Source organism: Cnephaeus nilssonii, assembly GCF_951640355.1.
Source record: "Cnephaeus nilssonii genome assembly, chromosome: 23".
Classification (NCBI taxonomy): domain Eukaryota; kingdom Metazoa; phylum Chordata; class Mammalia; order Chiroptera; family Vespertilionidae; genus Cnephaeus; species Cnephaeus nilssonii.
The window spans coordinates 14878056-14896226 of record NC_137094.1 but is presented as its reverse complement, the minus strand read 5'-3'; the positions used below and the strand labels follow the sequence as shown (position 1 = coordinate 14896226).

Genomic DNA, 18171 nt, shown 5'->3' with positions numbered 1-18171 from the left:
CCTTATAAAAAGAAATGTTGGACACAGATACACACAGAGAGAACACTGTGAAGATAAAAGGCAGAGAGTGGGGTAAAAAAAAAAAAAATTAGCCAATGTCTATGTCGTTGCTTGCGAACTAGAATCCTGAGAAATTCAGAAATGGACACCAGGAGTGGTGGCAGGAACACCCCCTCAAGGAATGGGGAGACCCTGAGATTGGTGACATGGTCTGGTTGGATCTAAGGACAATAAAAATTCAAGAGGTTTCAAGACAGTTCAGGACACAAGTCGCCAGGAACAGTGAAGTTAAGGCAGCGAAAAACAGAGAGCAGCGTGAGGCACCCGGAACCCAGAACTGTGGGTGGAGGGGTAGACGCTCTGGTTAGAAAGCTTAAACAAAATGAATGGCAGGGTCTTCAATCCTGGCTCCAGGGAGTCTGAACACCAGGGACCCGCTGACTCTGAAGAGAACACCTAATCTTTTGCAACCTCAGCGAAACCAGAAGGGACACCTGTGGGTTCCTGACTCACAGCTGTTAGCGTCACAACCTTCTCTCGTCCCGCCGATAATCAGGGAAGTGATCGGAAACAGTGAGCTTCGGGAGACTCTGAATGGGGCATGCGGAGGGGACTGGGGACGCATAACGCACACAGCTTCCCTTCTCCCTGCGTAGGGACACTGTTCCTCACTTGCTTCAAGACCTAGAATGCTCAGGGGTTGAGCATCGACCTAGGAACCAGGAGGTCACGGTTCGATTCCCGGTCAGGGCACAGGCCCGGGTTGCGGGCTCCATCCCCAGTGTGGGGCGTGCAGGAGGCAGCCAGTCAATAATTCTCTCCCCTTGTTGATATTTCTGTCTCTTTCCCTCCCTCTCTGAAATCAATAAAAATATATCGAGAGAGAGAGAGAGAGAGAGAGAGAGAGAGAGAGAGAGGGGTGCCCTCCAAAGTGAGGGATGGGTTGTTGAACCTCACACCTCTGACTACAGGAAAGAGACACAATGCTCGGAGGCCCTCTTTATGGAAGCAACATTTGTCACAGCCCAGGCCTCTGGGGACAAACCACATTCCTTCAGGATGATAACACAGAAAGGTAGTTTGGGATGTCCAGGCAAGCACTGGAAGGACATGGTTAGTTTCTATTCTAAGGACACTTCTCAACAAGCGGAGAGACTGACAACTATGCAGAGATGCTCTGTGAGTACACAGGTGGTGCACCTAGCCTAAGCCCGAGTGGGTGATGGGTGGCGTGGTGATCTGGGAAGACTTCCTGGAGGAAGTGACCCTGTGACAGAGGAGGATTTGTTCCGTTTTTGGAAGCTGGTGTGTGGAGAGAGTTTTCTTGGCCTGGGAAGTTAAGAATCGGGTCGCTGTCTTCGGCACCAGAACTGCTCGCGTAGAAATGCTTCTAGAGGAAGCTGGGCGCCCCCTCCTTGAGCGCTCTACACTGCGGGCACCCCCAGAACAAGGCAGAGAAGCGCCCCTGGGGCGTAAAATTAGTCAACTTCACCCCCGCCTCCGAGCAGCCACTGGCTCACGCCACAGCGAATGAGGGGCTTGTTGGTCCAGGAGGGACGGGTTGCATGGAACTGGAGGCAGGATCAGAGAGCGGTGCCACTTCCCTCGGAAGTCCTGCGGCTCCGGCCACTGACGCCCCGAGCTTATGGGGGCCCCCTGCGCCCTCCCTCCGTCCCCCCTTCGCCCCCAGCACTGAGCGGACGCGAGGGGCGCAGCGTACCCGCCAGGGCGCACGGCACGGGTCTCCCGGAGCCGATGGCCGCCCCTGGGACCAGTCCTTCCTTCCGAGTTCAACAAACTGGACCTGGAACACACAACCCTGCCTTGGGCATTCCTGAATTTAGAAAGAAACGTCACCCCAACGTGCGCAGCCACGGAGCCGTCAAGTTTTAGTTTTAAAGGAAAAAAAAAAATACTTGCAAAGTTTGGTGTTTTCGAAAAGATTGAACTTCTGCAAAACAACAAGGAGTCATCAGGAAGCGCGAGACGCTGAGCTCTGTCCCCGAAGGGTGGATGGTGGGGAGGTCTAGGAGGCTTCGGGGTTGGGGGGCGGGGGGGGGGGGGGGAGTGGAACCCGGGGCTTTGGGGGCGCGCGGGGCGGAGACGCACAGGGCAAGGGGCGCGGCACCTGGGGACGCGCGGGGCGGAGACGGCGAAGTGCGAGGGTGCGCGCAGCGAGACGTGTAGGGTGAGGGCGGGGCGCGCAGTGGGGGGGACGGGACCGGTGGGCCCAAGGGGCTGGCCGTGGGGCGCGCCGTGCGGGACGCGCGCGGGGCGGGGACGCGCAGGATGGCAAAGGGGACGGGGGGCGGGGACGCGCAGAGGAGGGACGGACGGAACGGGGGGGCGGGGACGCGCAGGGTGGGGCGCGCCGGTGGGCCCACGGGACTGGCCGTGGGGCGCGCGCGGGGCGGGGGCGCGCGAATGCGTGCGGGGGCGCGCGGGGCGGGGGCGCGGCGCCGCCAATCCCAGACAAAGGCCGCCCCGTACATCATGTGGTGCCGGGAGGAAGTCGCCTTGTTGTCTTTCCTCCCGCAGCCGGACCCGGGCGGAGCGATGCGCGGAGACCCCCGCGCGGACGGCTCACCCCGATGAGGCCCGCGCCCCCGGCCGCGCCGCTGCGCCCCCGGCCCGATGGCGGCCCCGCGCTGGGACCCGCTGCGCAACGACTCGCTGCCGCCCACGCTGACCCCGGCCGTGCCCCCCTACGTGAAGCTCGGCCTCACCGGCGTCTACACCGCCTTCTACTCGCTGCTCTTCGCGTTCATCTACGCGCAGCTCTGGCTGGTGCTGCGCTACGGCCACAAGCGGCTCAGCTACCAGAGCGTCTTCCTCTTCCTCTGCCTCCTCTGGGCCTCGCTGCGCACCGTCCTCTTCTCCTTCTACTTCAGGGACTTCGTGGCGGCCAACGCGCTCGGCCCCTTCCTCTTCTGGCTGCTCTACTGCTGCCCCGTGTGCCTCCAGTTCTTCACGCTCACGCTCATGAACTTGTACTTCACGCAGGTGCGTGGGGCGCGCGGGAGGCGCCCGCACCTGGCAGGTGGCCGCGCGCAGCGCTGGGTGCGCGAGGGGGCGGGGGGCGGGGGTGGGGTGGGGTGGCTCTCGCAGTACCAGGGGGCTGAGAATGGGGGCAGAGGCACTGGTTCTGGGGCGTCTGAGCCCATGGTACCTCCCTGCTGGCCTGTCACTCAGGGGGTGCCCTCCCCTCCCCAAAAGCGGGGGAGGAGGACGGTGCGGGCTGGAGGCCACCTGTGAGTCTCTGCTCCCAGCCAGGCACCATCCGATGGTGGGGGTGGGGCCCTCGCCCTCGCCACGCCGGAGGTGGGCAGCATCTTCTGGCACAAGTCAGAATTGGTACCCAGGGCAAGGCGGACCCACCAGAGGACTTGAACTCGAGAATTTCTCCGCCGACCTCTGACCCCAGCCTGGAAAGGTCACCTGCATGCTTTGCTTCCCCCCCCCCCCCCCAATCCTCACCTGAGGATATTTTCCCATTGATTTTTAGAGAGAGTGGAAGAGAGAGGGAAAGACAGAAATATCAATGTGAGAGAAGCACATCTGTTGGTTGCCTCCTGCCGGGGTAGGGGGTGAGTGGGGGGAGCCTGCAACCGAGGTAGGGACCCTTCACCAAATCGAACCCTGGACCCTTTGGTCAGCAGGCCAATGCTCTATCCACTGAGCCACACCGGCTAGGGCCAGACTGGCTCTTTTGAGTGATAGCAGGTGGGAGGGATGGTCCTTGTTCGGGTGGGACATTCAGAGCCGCCAGCCCAGGAGCCCCCAGCCCAGGAGCCCCCCCTGAGCTGGGACTTACTAACTCCCTCCCCGAAGTGCTACATCCAGCCCCCTGAGCTGCTGCAGCCAGGCTCAGGCCCGCGCGAACGCCCAGACATTTCCTGGGGTGCTTTTACAGGAGTCATTTTATGGGGAGTGTTGTTAATAAGCTAAATGGGCTTGCCCGCTGTCAGCGTGGAGTTAATGAAAGTGGAGTCTTTGTAAAGCACTTTGCAAACACTTGTGTTTAGCGTTGCATCAAGTTTAATAACGCGGCCACTGCCACGTCCTCGCCGCCTCTGATTCTCAGGTGGTTTCCAGGCACTAAAACGTCCGTTTTCACAAGGACTCTGCCCGAGGGGAGGGCACCCAGCATGCCACCTGCCGAGGGTAATTTGAGAGCTGTCTCACGGGACAGCCGGCGTGGCTCAGTGGCTGAGCGTCGACCTCTGAACCAGGAGGTCAGGGTTCAATTCCCGGTCAGGGCCCATGCCCAGGTTGCGGTCTCGATCCCCTGTAAGGGGTGTGCAGGAGGCAGCCGATGCATGATACTCTCTCATCATTGATGTTTCTCTCTCTCCCTCTCCCTTCTTCTCTGAAATCAGTAAAAATTTTTAATTAAAAAAATTTTTTTAAGTAAGAGCTGTCTCATTGGGCAGAGGCTTGGTGCAAGTAGGCATTGCATTCCTTTGAACAGTGTCTGTTTCTCTAAAGAAAGTGTCATTGATTGAATTTTAAAAAGAAAAAAAAAGGTAGAAAAAGGATAGATTGCCCTAGTGTGGTGGACGTCCTTGACTAAAAATTTGGAGGAAATAGCATCTATACTGTTTTTAGTAGCTTTGATATCAAAATGGATCTACACGAAAGCCTTCTTGTTAGTCCCGCTTATCAGCGTATTTTCCAGTCCACGAATAAATGTGTATGATCTCTCCAAACACGACTTTTTTAAAATATATTTTCTTATTGGGAACCGGAGGAGGAGCATTAGGAGCTAAGTGTGGCCGTAGCCATGGTAACTGCGATGGCCGGCTGGTTGGCATGTGGTCTGGACCAGGACAGAGATGACCTGGTCGTACAGGAGCCATCAGGAAGAGGGGATACGGGGAGCCCGGGGGGCCTTCGTCACTTCGGGGCAAGAAGAGGAAGAGGAGAGGAAGGGAGAGGGAAAGAGAGAGAGAGAAACATCCATGATGAGAGAGCATCATTGATTGGCTGCCTCCTGCACGCCCCCTACTGGGGATCGAGCCCACAACCCCTGACTAGGAATCAAACCTGGGACCTCCTGGTTCATAGGTCGACGCTCAACCACTGAGCCACACCGGCCGGCCAGAGCTGTGCCATCTCACCGTGGGCCGTCGCAGGCCCCAGGCCCGCAGGTTTGCGTAACTTCTGCAATCTGTCGGGAGGAAGTGCGCACAGAGGAACCGCGGGAGAGGACAGCAGACGTGTCGGGAGTGCCTAACCCTTGGACTCCCAGAGGTTCCCTTTATGCTCGAGAAAGCGCCTGTGTCACAGCTGAGCGGCTCTGCGCTTGGAATTGTGGTCTGAGAACACAGACGAGATGACGGGCAGCAGCAGGGCCGGCACGCAGAGTCCCCAGGTCCCGCGCCACCTCATCCTCACCAAAACCCACACGGACTGCTCCTCACCTCCTTTTACAGATGAGGGACTTGAGCCGTAGCTGCTTTGGCTCCGTGGATAGAGCATCGACCTGCAGACTGGAGGGTCCTGGGTTCGATTCCCAGCCAAGGGCATGTACCTCGGTTGCAGGCTTGATCCCTGGCCCTGGTCAGGGCGATGTGTCTCTCTCACATCGATGTTTCTCTCTCTGTCTCTCCCCCTCCCTTCCACTCTCTCTGAAAATCAATGGGAAAATATCCTCAGGTGAAGATTAACAAAACAAAAAAAGAATAAAAACAGATGAGGGACTTGAGGCACAGAGCGGTTAGGTAACGGTTCCAGAGTCACACAACTGCGCCTTGGTGGAGCCAGGATGCAAAGCGCCCACACTCCTGGCACCTCGAGGTGCCCCCCCCCCCCCGTGCCGTAGGTGGACACAGCTGTGGCCCGTGTGCGGTGGGTCGCCACGCCTCAGGGAGGACCGTGACCCAGAGCTGTGTTTCGGCGTCCGCACGTGGCAGACAAGTCACCATGGGGTAGCAGACAAGTTGCAGAGGGTATGGAGACCCTGCAAGATGGGCTGGGTGTTTTTGTGAATGAGGGGAGGAGTGTGCGCCCGCCTGTGTGACAACGCCACGTTCAGGGCCTGCGCGGGTGGGGAGGGAGTCCCGCGGGGCGATGTCATCTCCGCGGGGTCAGCTGACTGTGTCCCCCACCCGCCGTGTGTTCTGTCGCTGCAGGTGATTTTCAAGGCCAAGTCCAAGTACTCTCCAGAATTACTCAAGTACCGGTAAGTGCGGGGGGTTCCCGGGAGAGCAGGGGAGCGGCTCCGCGGGGGCCGCCCCGACAGGCGCGGGGTTTCGGGGTCTCGCAGCAGGTCCCTGGGGTGAGTGTGCATGAGTGTGTGAATGTGAGAGTGTGTATGTGTGAGTGCATATGTGAATGTGTGTATATGTGAGTATGAGTGTGTATGTCAGTGTGAGTGTATGTGTGAGTGCATATATGAATGTGAGTGTGTATATGTGAGTATATGTGTGTATGTGTGTGTGAATGTATGTGTGAGTGCATATGTGAATGTGAGTGTGTATGAGTGTGTATGTGTGTGAGTGTGAATATGTGAGTGTATGTGTGAGTGCATATGTGAGTGTGTATATGTGAGTATGAGTGTGTATGGGAGTGTGTATGTGTGTGTGAATGTATGTGTGAGTGTATGTGTGAGTGCATATATGAATGTGAGTGTGTATATGTGAGTATATGTGTGTATGTGTGTGTGAATGTATGTGTGAGTGCATATGTGAATGTGAGTGTGTATATGTGAGTATGAGTATGTGTGTATGTGTGTGTGAGTGCATATGTGAATGTGTGTATATGTATGAGTGTGTATGTCGGTGTATGTGTGAGTGTGTGAGTGCATATGTGAATGTGTGTATATGTGAATGTGTGTATATGTGAGTATGAGTGTGTATGTGAGTGTATGTGTGAATGTCTGTGTGAGTACATATGTGAAAGTGAGTGTGTATATGTGAGTATGAGTGTGTGTGTGAGTGTGACAGAAATCAGTCAGGAGTCTGAGATCGTATGTTGGGAATGACGGTGGCATGTGGTCATTGGGAACTGGAGGAGGAGCGTTAGGAGCTAAGCGTGGCCGTGGCCGTGGTGACCGCGATGGCCGGCTCGTTGGCACGTGGTCGGGACCAGAACAGAGGTGACCTGGTCGTACAGGAGCCATCGCCGCAGGAAGAGGGGGTGCGGGGGCTCCCCGGGGACGGCCCGGAGCAGGGGGCGGCCGGGAGCTGGGGTTGGGGAGATGGCGCCCCGAGGGTTCCGCCCTGGAGCTGGCGAGTCGGTCGTGGGGCCGGAGAGGACGGGGTGGCAGCGGGCCGGGGACCCTGGGGAGGAAGCAGGTTTCTAGAATTTGCTGCTGGTGAAGGGAGAGGCTCCGGGGGAGGGGAGGGGACAGCCGGCGGGAGTCGCTGTTATTCAGTGTTTTCAGTTGGTGACACCGAGGCTCAGGCCGGTGGATGTTGCCCAGGTTCCCAGGGGGCGGGGTGGTGAGCTGCTCTGGGAACCAGCTCGAGCCGAGCCCGTGCTTGATGGCCCCGGTATTCGGTCCTCAGGCCGCCCGGGGCGGGGTGTGAGGCTCCAGAGCTCGGGCACCTTCCTGAGGGCACAGCCTGCGATTCGAGTCCTAGACCGCCCACCTCCAGAGCCCACCTCTGAAGTGTTTGTCGCCTGGCCAGTGTGGCTCAGCGGTTGAGCATCAACCTATGAACCAGGAGGTCACGGTTTGATTCCCGGTCAGGGCATATGCCTAGGTTGCAGGCTCCATCCCCAGTGGGGGGGCGTGCAGGAGGCAGCCAATCAGTGATTTTTCTCTCCTCATTGATGTTTCTCTCTCTCTCTCTCCCCCTCTCCTTTCTTCTCTGAAATCAATAAATATATATTTAAAACAAACAAACAAACAAACAAAAAAGCCCTAGTTGGTTTGACTCAGTGGATAGAGCATCGGCCTGCGGACCAAAGGGTCCCGGGTTCGGTTCTGGTCCAGGGCAGGTACCTCAGTTGCAGGCTCCTCCCCGGCCCGGGCCCTGGTCGGGGCGTGTGCAGGAGGCAACCCATCGATGTGTTTCTCTCACATCGATGTTTCGCTGTCTCTCCCTCTCTCTTCCACTCTAAAATTCAATGGGAAAATATCCTCAGGTGAGGACTAAAACACCAACAAACACACCAAAGTGTTGGTTAACGTTGGCACGTCCGGCTTCCCCATAAGAATACCTGCGGATTGACCCAGAGGAGGCAGCTGTGGTGCCCTAACCTCCCCCCTCCCTCCCAGGCTGCCCCTGTACCTGGCCTCGCTGCTCATCAGCCTCGTGTTCCTGCTGGTAAACCTCACCTGCGCGGTGCTGGTGAGGACGGGGACCTGGGAGCGGAGGGCCATCGTGTCTGTGCGCGTGGCCATCAACGACACCCTCTTCGTGCTGTGCGCCGTCTCCCTGTCCGTCTGCCTCTACAAGATCTCTAAGATGTCCTTGGCCAACATCTACTTGGAGTCCAAGGTGAGGTGCCGGCGGGCCCGAGAGCCGTCCTTCCGCTGGGTCTAGAAACAGTGGCCTGGTCCGCACGCTTCACACCTGACCTGCCAATGATTAGCCACACACCGCGGCGGCCCCGGCGCGGAGGGACGGGGGCCGCTGAACTTGGGTGTGCGAGACGCATTCCGTGGCGGGGGCTGGGGGCAGCGGAGTGTGCAGAATGGACTCCTGGCCTGGAGGTGCCAGGGTTTTAACCACCGTTTTACTTCATTTATTTTTTTAAATATCTCTTTATTGATTTCAGAGAGGAAGGGAGAGGGAGAGAAAAACATCAGTGATGAGAATCATTGACTGGCTGCCTCCTGCATGCCCCACACTGGGGATCGAGCCTGCAACCCGGCATGTGCCCTGACCGGGAATTGAACCGTGACCTCCTGGTTCATAGGTTGATGCTCAACCACTGAACCGTGCCAGCCAGGCCTTTTTTTTTTTTTTTTAAATATTTATTGTTAAAAGTTTTACAGAGGTCCTCGCTTTTCCCCCATTGACCTCTTCCAGCCTGTTCCCACCCTCCCCCAGGCCCTCACCAGCCCGTTGTCTGGGTCCATGGGTTACGCATAGATGCATAGAAGTTCATTAGTTGATCTCTTCCCACCCCACCCCCCCTCCCTTCCCTCTGAGCTGTTGTGCTCAGCGAAATAAGCCAGCCAGAGAAAGTATCACACGATCTCACTCCTACGTGGAATCTAAGGAACAAAATAAACGGATGAACAAAAATAGACCCAGAGACACGGACGCATGAAGATAGGGTCAACCGACCGCCTGACTTCCTTGTTCTGGCAAGTGGTGTGCCGTACCGGCACGGCCAAGGGTGACCCTGAGTGGGGGCGGCTGAAAGGCTTAGGAAAGACGGACAAGAGGATGAAAGCTGGGTCTCGGTGGGACACTGCTCCCTGAGAGACAGCGCCAGCGCCCACAAGCCGTGTCTTTATTTTATAGCCAGATTGCCACGAGGCAAAGGAAGGGTGTGGTCAAGATGTTGACAACATTCTCCTGGGTTTCCATCCTACTCAGCTACATGCACCTGAACTCCCATCAAGCCCACGTCACTCAGGCACATGGGGCCATGTGTTCGGACCATAGGTCCAAGCTCACAACCACAGCTGTTGGCTGTAACTGTGCGGGGAGGCTCTGCCCTCCAAGCGGGGACTTGCACGTGGCCATGAGGGGACTGTGCCCTCTCATCCGTCCGAGGCTTGAACCTGTCCAAAGGCTGTAGCCGCTCTCCACAAAGTGGCCCACGTGTTAGCCTGCTGCAGGCTTTACGGCGTCTGCGTGCAGCTCACGGGGGTTTTGGGAAGGGCTGTGGGACGGGAGGTGGGAGCGGGGCCTGGGAGGAGGCCGGTGCCCGCACCTGGCGTGGGCGCGCCCCTCACGGCCCCGGCCTTTGCAGGGCTCCTCCGTGTGCCAGGTGACCGCCGTGGGCGTGACCGTGGTCCTGCTGTACGCCTCCCGCGCCTGCTACAACCTGTTCATCTTATCCTTCTCTCAGAGCAAGAACGTGCATTCCTTCGATTACGACTGGTACAACGTGTCCGACCAGGTCAGTGGGCGCGAGGGGACGTCCCCTGCCGCATCCCCTGTAGCAGCGTGTGAAGTTCTTTGCTTTGAACAGCCGGGTGACCTTGAGGGTCGCCTGTGTGGGAACCGCATCCTCACCTGTAAAACGGGATCGTAGTACCTGCGAAACCTGTACACACACACACACACACACACACACACACACACACACACACTTTCTCATTACAAGTGCTTCCATATAAATGGAAATGGTGCCCTAGCCGGGTTGGCTCAGTGGATAGAGCATCGGCCTGCGAACTGAAAGGTCCCAGGTTCGATTCCAGTCAAGGGCACGTGCCCAGGTTGTGGGCTCGATCCCCAGTGGGGGGCGTGCAGGAGGCAGCCGATGAATGATTCTCACATCATGGATGGTTCTCTCTCTCTCTTCCTCCTCCTTCCTCTCTGAAATCAATAAAAAATATATTTAAAAATAAATAAATGGAAATGGTCTTACTGCAGGGTGAAATTTGCACAGGTAAAACCAGTTATATCTAGTTTTGAAAATACATGAAATTACAACGTTAGACTTTTTTTTTTTTTTTTTAATGGCGCACGAATACCAGTAGCGTTTGAGGACAGCTAGACGAAGGGGACTGAGGACATTCAGGTGTTCGCGAAAGCTCATGTTACCGGTGGTCTCACGGTGTTTCTCTCTCTTTGTAATCTCTTCTGGAAATTCATAAATTATAAAGCAGATGCACAAAGGTCGTGAGATATCATCTGGCCTCCTTGTCCACAGAAGCTCAAAATGAAAAGCAACGAGAATGAGTTTGCATTCCCTCACCTGACAAATATTGCTTCTCCGGCCCTGGACAGAGCCGGGGATATGCGAGAACAGACTCCCTCCCTGCCTCCCGAGGTTGCCGGCCTCTGAGGAAGAGAAACACACAGAGAAGCCATCCCAGTAAAGAAACAGAACAGGAGGCGGGTGGTCCAGGACTCGAATATAGATAAATAATTTTTTATTGATTTCAGAGAGGAAGGGAGAGAGAAACATCAATGATGAGAGAGAATCATTGATCAGCTGCCTCCTGCACACCCCACACTGGGGATCAAGGTCTCACATCCTGGGCATGTGCCCCGACTGGGAATCGAACCCGGGACCTCTTGGTCCGTGGGACGATGCTGAACCACTGAGCCACCGCAGCCAGGCGAGCTTCTATAACCAATTTAAAACGCGACCACCATTCTTTACATTCTGCAGCTTTTAGGGGATATTTATTTATAGATACTGCGTGTGGCAAAGCATGTGGCCACGTGTGCATGTCACTCGTGTGGACGGGAAGAGACATGTTGTAGATGGAATGCGAGATGCGCAGTTTCTGAGGAGGGAGCGCGTGGCTGGTTTTGGCTGCTGCACTTCGGTGCGGCCTGAGCGAGAAGGAAAAGGACCGGCCCTTCGCGGCTGGCTCCGGGTGCACTGTCCGTCTGTCTGTCTGTCCCGTTCCCTCTGCCCTCGGCCCCTGGCTGCACGCCCCCCTCTCCCCGCAGGCGGACCTGAAGAACCAGCTGGGAGACGCGGGGTACGTGGTGTTCGGGGTGGTCCTCTTCGTGTGGGAGCTGCTGCCCACCACCCTGGTCGTGTACTTCTTCCGCGTCCGAAACCCCGCCAGGGACCTGGTGAGTCCGGGGAACCGCTGGGCATCTGCAGGCAACAGCGCCCCGTTCTTAGCGCGGACGGGCCGTGGACCTTTCGTTCTCAGCGTGTCCGTCGAAAGCCCCCTGCGGCCTGCTGTGATGTAGAACGTCGCCGTGCCGCACGGAGCCTTTCGGACCCTGGATTCCCAAGGCCCGTGAAGGGAGGGCTCCCTCCCACACGCCTCCTCTGAGGCCCTTATCCCCAAACCAGACAAAGGAACGACAGAGAGAGACCATCCCAGAACAACTTGGTTTCAGACTCTGTGGGTTGACTTTTTTTAAAAATATTTTTTTATCGATTTTAGAAAGGAAGGAGAGGGGGAGAGAGAGAGAGAAACATCAATGATGAGAGAGAACCCTGCACGCCCCCACACTGGGGATGGAGCTCGCAACGCATGCATGTGCCCTGACCGGGAATCGAACTGTGACCTCCTGGTTTATAGATTGACACTCAACCGCTGAGCCACGCCGGCCGGGCTAATTTCATTCTTTTCAATTGCTGTGAATGCCCACAGGATTATTATACAGGTTGACATCCAATTTGGGACCATCTCGCTTGGCTAATCCGGGCGTTGTCTGGTTTTTCGGGGTTCAGACTGTGATACTTCATGGTCGTAAGCAGAACTCTGAAAGAAGATGTCCACGTGGTAAAAGAAAGAGGACCTCGTCCTAACCGGTGTGGCTCAGTGGATAGAGCGTCGGCCTGCGGACTCAAGGGTCCTGGGTTCGATGCCGGTCAAGGGCATGTACCTTGGTTGCGGGCACATCCCCAGTGGGGGGTGTGCAGGAGGCAGCTGGTCGATGTTTCTCTCTCATCGATGTTTCTAACTCCCTATCCCTCTCCCTTCCTCTCTGTAAAAAATCAATAAAATATATTTAAAATTAAAAAAAAAGAGAGAGAGTATCTCTTCAAAATAAAAGCAGGAGAAACACACTCTGCAGCGGAACAGGGGGGCCCCGGCCCGGAGGAGAACCCCTCCTGTCTCCCGCAGGAGGCCTGGTTCCCCGTTGCCCGTGAGCCCCGTGTCCGAGGGGCGCTGACCAGTCCCTGTCTTTCCAGACCAGTCCGGGCATGGTCCCCAGCCACGGGTTCAGCCCCAGGTCCTACTTCTTCGACAACCCCCGGAGATACGACAGCGACGACGACCTCGCCTGGAACGTCGCCCCTCAGGGACTTCAGGGAAGGTGAGCCCTCGCTCAGGCTGGGAAAGAGTCTGTTGGATTGATTCTCAAAGGCTCGTTAGCTTTTTTAAAAATATATATTTTTATTGATTATACAGAGGAAGGGAGAGGGAGAGAGAGAGAGACGTCAATGAGGAGAGAATCATGGATCAGCTGCCTCCTGCACGCCCCACACTGGGGATCAAGCCCACAACATGGGTATGTGCCCTGACCGGGAATCGAACCGTGACCTCCTGGTTCACAGGTCAGTGCTCAACCCCTGAGCCACGCCGATTAAGGCCCAAGCAGTTTATAGGTAGGAACTCAAAAAAGCCCCCTGAGGTAGTCACAGGTGATGACACAGGCACAGACACGCGGGTAGCAAAGTATGCACACTCCGCGTTAGGGTTCAGGTAGCTTGTTGCTAGGACCTTGTGTTACCCACCGTGATGGGTTTGTGGTTCTGGGATCACTGGACCCGTGGGCTCTGGAGTTGAGTAGACTGTGCGTGGGCCTCTGGCCGCTGCCCAGAGCACTGGCTTGTGGAGCCATGGGCTTCAAGCAGCCGCCTTAGCCCTAGGCGGTTTGGCTCAGTGGATAGAGCATCGGCCTGCGGACTGAAAGGTCCCAGGTTCGATTCCGGTCAAGGGCACGTGCCCGGGTTGCGGGCTCGATCCCCAGTAGGGGGCGTGTAGGAGGCAGCCGGTCCATGATTCTCTCTCATCATTGATGTTTCTCTTTCTCCTTCTCCCTTCCTCTCTGAGATCAATAAAATATATTTAAAAAAAGAAGCCGCCTTAGAAATCCTTGGAATTGTCGGTGGTTTACACAGAGTCCTCGATGGTAAGGTCAGCGTTTCACGCCACTGAAATACCTCTTTTTTCTCTCGAAGTTTCGCTCCCGACTACTACGACTGGGGACAGCAGACCAACAGCTTCCTGGCGCAAGCGGGGACTCTACCTCCGGATTCGGCCGTGGATCCTGACAAGCCACGCCATGGGTAGCCCCGGCTGACAGCGTTACGGACCATCCCCCGGTGGAGAAGCTTGGGAAAAACGGACGTAACGGACGCTGAATCTTTAGGACCCTTTTCCTCACCAAGTAGGACGTGACTTTTATCTGCTACAGGTTCCTCCCGGCTGCGTAGGGCTCAGCAATAACGTAGATCGACACCACCTGACTTTAGTACTAAAAAAAGGGAGCCCCGGCTGCCTGTCTCCAGGGGTCTAATTTAAACTTTAAAAATGCTGTACTTTTATGAAAATGTATTTTATATAACTTAAGTAATAACGCTAAACTATATACTAGGGGGTTTGGAGAAGGTGACTGCAATACAGGTTCTAGTTTGCACAGACGTTGATGCCTAATTCACTTTAAAAAGTATGGACGCCCTGGCCGGTGTGGCTCCGTGGATAGAGCGTCAGCCTGCGGTCAAGGACACGTACCTCGTACCTCGGTTGCAGGCTCCGCCCTGGCCCGGGCCCTGGTCCAGGCTCGTGCAGGAGGCAATCAGTCGATGTGTTTCTCTCACATCGATGTTTCTCTCTGTCTTTCCCTCTCTCTCAAAATCAGCGGAGGGGAAAAGAATAAGAAAAGTATACAGTGTGTGGTCTGAGGGTTTTTTAAGGCTTTTGGACAGACGTGTTCCTCAGATCCTTAGGTGCTGAGCTCGGCGCTGGAAGACCCTCCCGACAGCGCCAGGGGTGAAAGGAAGAAGGTAGCAGAGCATCGACCGACCTCCTAGAGGTCACGGGCTCCTGAGAGGCCGTTAAGGCCCAGGGAGTGATCCCTCCAGGAATCTCAGCGTTGCCCGGGGTTTGGAATTCCTTCTCAGGAGGGCGCGAACGTCTGCACCCACAGGATCATGGGAAGAAGGGGGACAGAGTTGACTCCTCTGCTGGGTTCAGAGATGTGGCCTCGTGTTTCGGCCCCGTGACCTGTGATGTCCACTCGTGACCTCGGGACGGCAGCGGGAAGGCGCCGCTCCCGGCCCACTGACAGCCCCTGACATTGAAGGAACAAGGGGAGGGTCTCCGAGGGGGTCGGTAATAAACACCCCGGCCCCGGGGCACACGACCGGAGCCCCAAACAGGGTTCCTTCCATTCCCAACCGTATTTAAAAGCGCCCTTTATTGTATGTGAAATACATTTGTATTGGTTTCAGAGAGGACGGGAGACGGGGAGAGAGAGAAACATCCATGATGAGAGGGAATCATGGATCCGCTGCCTCCTGCACGCCCCCTACTGGGGATGGAGCCCTCAACCCGGGCATGTGCCCAGACCGGGATTCGAACCCGTGACCTCCTGGTTCATAGGTGGATGCTCAACCGCTGAGCCACGCCGGCCGGGCAGCGCCCTTTATTTTTAAGGCGCTCAGAAAGTGCCTGTGGAAGCCGCGTGCTTCGTGCTGCGGGTGGGAGAAGCCCTCGATACCGTCTCTCACGCCGCCTCTCGGTCACGCAAGGGACACGCTCCAGACAGCTGCTTCTACGGCGTCTCTCGTGTAAGTGAAACACGGTGTGAAATACTGGTCCTCCAACCGCAAGTGCCATTCCAGAACTCCCAAGATATATTTATATGTGTGACATGTTAATATACATGTATATGATATGTGTATATTCTGCAGCTGTAACACCGCCCCCTTCCGGGAAACGGCCCCATTCATGCATTCACTGGTTGATTCCTGGGATCGAACCCGCAACCCTGGCTCACTAGGACAATGCCCCAAATGAGCTACTGGCCTGGGAAATGAAGATGTGTTTTTTTAAAAAAAAACAGTGATATTTAACCCCAAATAAGTAAACCATCTATACTTGACCACCAAAAAAAAAAAATAAATAAAAACACAGTGATAAAAATATCACTAAGATCCTATAATGATTATACTCATCCTATGATATATAAACACTTGATTATTCTGTTATTACTGGCAGGAAAATGGAAATGCCCAACATTATTTGGTAAAAACGAGCCATAATCTCTTTTGGTGATAAAGCTGCTAGTATTTATATGAACTATTATTTTTTATTGGAAAGGATAGAAAGTGCCTCATTTTCTCGCCTCCCCCCTTTAAAAAAGTGACGCTGAAGCACAAGTATTCTAAGCACAGCCAGGATGCTAGGAGCTATCAGGCCAGTTTTCGCCTGCAGTGAGTGGTCATATTCACCCTGTGGCGTGTTGCAGATTTGGATGGAGAGGGAGATTAAGTTTCCTAATTTACATGTGCTGCTAAGTCCAGCAACAGAGCGACTCGGATACTAAAGGCTCAGAGAAGGCGAGGAATGGCGATTACTGTTCTCAAGTACCCAAATGACCTGTTTTGTTTTTTTATTATTAATACATTTTTATGGATTTCAGAGTGGAAGGGAGAGGGAGAGAGAAATATTAATGGTGAGAGAAAAATCATGCATCTGCTGCCTCCTACACGCCCCACACTGGGGATGGAGCCCACTACCTGGGCATGTGCCCTGACTGGGAATTGAACCCTGACCTCCTGGTTCATAGGTCAACACTCAACCACTGAGCCATGCTGGCCGGGCCACAGCCAGTTTCTGGGGGTCCTGATGCTTCAGTGTTAGAGATCTTTAATAAAAAAAAACCACAAACCTGCCAATACAAAATTGGGTAGTAAAGTGGGGGAAAGACAAACTTCGATAAATGATGCAGAATAACCGGGTAGTCATCTGGAAAGAACTCGGTTGCATCCGTAACGTATACCTTAGGCCAGAATACTCTCGAAAGGAGTAAAAATTTAGGTTAAAACACACACACACACGCACTAAACCATAAAAGTTCTAGAAGAAAATACAGGGACATGACTGCTGAGGAATGAAGATTCCACTTGGGATCTTAGCATGACTCCAAGTCCAGAAACCACTATGAAACCTCACGTGGCCAAGCCACCATCAGCAACGTCCCAATAAAAGACGCCTAGAAACTCAGGGACAGGCTAACAGTGGGCCAGAGGCAGAATAGGAGGAAACGCAGGCGACTCGAGCGTCAGAAGCAGTCAACCTTACTTATAATAAAACTACAGACTCTGATATGTCATTTTTCATCTGTCAAAACGGAGATTCCGCTGACACCTGTGTTGTGAGGTGGGTAAGCGGGCATGGTCTGAATGACACGTGGGAATGCGAATGGGTGACGGACCCTAACGAAGGGCAACGTTCTAAAACCTTTCGCACGTACCAACGCATACGGTCTTTCACCCCAGAACTCTACAACTGCATGATTACATACGTGTGAAATGACACCCACACGAGGTCTGGTAATGATCCACATGACTGCTAGCAGGGGGCTCATTAAATGATTGCATGTTCCTATAATGGAATACCAGGCAGTCACTAAAAAATATATATATATATACACACACACACAACAGACGAAGAGAGAGCTATCTAGTGATACCGGGAGCTGCCAAGAAAAATGACGTGAGAAAAGCAAACAGCACGTATGGGCCGCCACTCCGTGTAAACCGTGTGTCTGTGCCTCCCGCCGTGTGCCTGGGACCCTGCGCAAGGCCAGAGCCTCCGTGGGGGCGGGGAGGAGGGACAGACACTCCACTCCACTGCAGAGCTTTTCTGTTTCGGTTTTTGAACCACGTGAATGTATTACCTGTTCAAAACATTAAATAAAACTCGTCTATTTAAAAAGCCTGGGACTCGGTACAATTCAAAAGATGCTGCAGGTCCCCAGTGCTCGGGGGGATGGTCCTGAGCCCACTTGTGAGGTCACGGATGCCGCGCGTTCTGGGAGGAGGCTCCAGGCAGGCTCCCTGGTTTCCAGTCCACGCCCCTCCGCCTGGACTGCGGATGCGTGTCCTAGCCGCCCTTCCCCGGGGTCTGTCCTTAGGACCGAGGTGACGGCCTGCGCAAAGCCCTCAGGCAGGGCCCCGTCCCATCAAAAGGAACCACCCGACTGCTCAGGGTTTTCTCCCTTCTCCACAAGTTATAATCAAACGCTCCTCTCAAAAGAGGAAGTGTTTAAAAGGGGGAAAATGCCCTGCTGGTTTGGCTCAGTGGACAGAGCGTCAGCCTGCGACTGAAGGGTCCTGGGTTTGATTCCTGTCAAGGGCAGGTACCTCGGTTGCAGGCTCCTCCCCAGCCTAGGCCCTGGTCAGGGCTTGTGCAGGAGGCAACGAATCAATGTGTTTCTCGGTTTGACCGGTCGCTATGACGCACACTGACCACCAGGGGCAGTCGCTCAATGCAGGAGCTGCCCCCTTGTGGTCAGTGCTCTCCCACAGGAGGAGCGCCGCTCAGCCAGAAGCCAGGCTCACAGCTGGCGAGCACAGTGGTGGGAGCCTCTCCCATCTCTGTAGCAG

General features: G+C 55.1%; 1 protein-coding gene across 2 annotated transcripts; it reads left to right on the top strand.

Moving 5' to 3' along the window:
* Positions 1-1077: 1077 nt before the first annotated feature.
* Positions 1078-17496, top strand: GPR137B (G protein-coupled receptor 137B). Of its 2 annotated transcripts, none has more exons than XM_079763729.1 (8): positions 1078-1179; positions 2539-3003; positions 6135-6184; positions 8228-8450; positions 9880-10029; positions 11538-11666; positions 12745-12869; positions 13738-17496. In XM_079763729.1, exons 2-8 carry the CDS (start codon positions 2635-2637, stop codon positions 13847-13849), a joined length of 1158 nt encoding a protein of 385 aa, XP_079619855.1. In that variant the 5' UTR covers positions 1078-1179; positions 2539-2634; the 3' UTR covers positions 13850-17496. The 2 variants fall into 2 exon arrangements, with proteins under 2 accessions (XP_079619855.1, XP_079619856.1); XM_079763730.1 differs by lacking the exon at positions 1078-1179 and adding an exon at positions 2170-2188.
* The last annotated feature ends 675 nt before the right edge of the window (positions 17497-18171 follow it).

What these genes read in the sequence shown, in the direction of transcription:
- GPR137B (XM_079763729.1), top strand. Translation starts at nt 2,635, where the DNA reads ATGGCGGCCCCGCGCTGGGACCCGCTGCGCAACGACTCGCTGCCGCCC. An exon ending in TGAACTTGTACTTCACGCAG is followed by an intron (nt 3,004 to 6,134) that starts GTGCGTGGGGCG and finishes CTGTCGCTGCAG; the next exon opens with GTGATTTTCAAGGCCAAGTC. An exon ending in CCAGAATTACTCAAGTACCG is followed by an intron (nt 6,185 to 8,227) that starts GTAAGTGCGGGG and finishes CCTCCCTCCCAG; the next exon opens with GCTGCCCCTGTACCTGGCCT.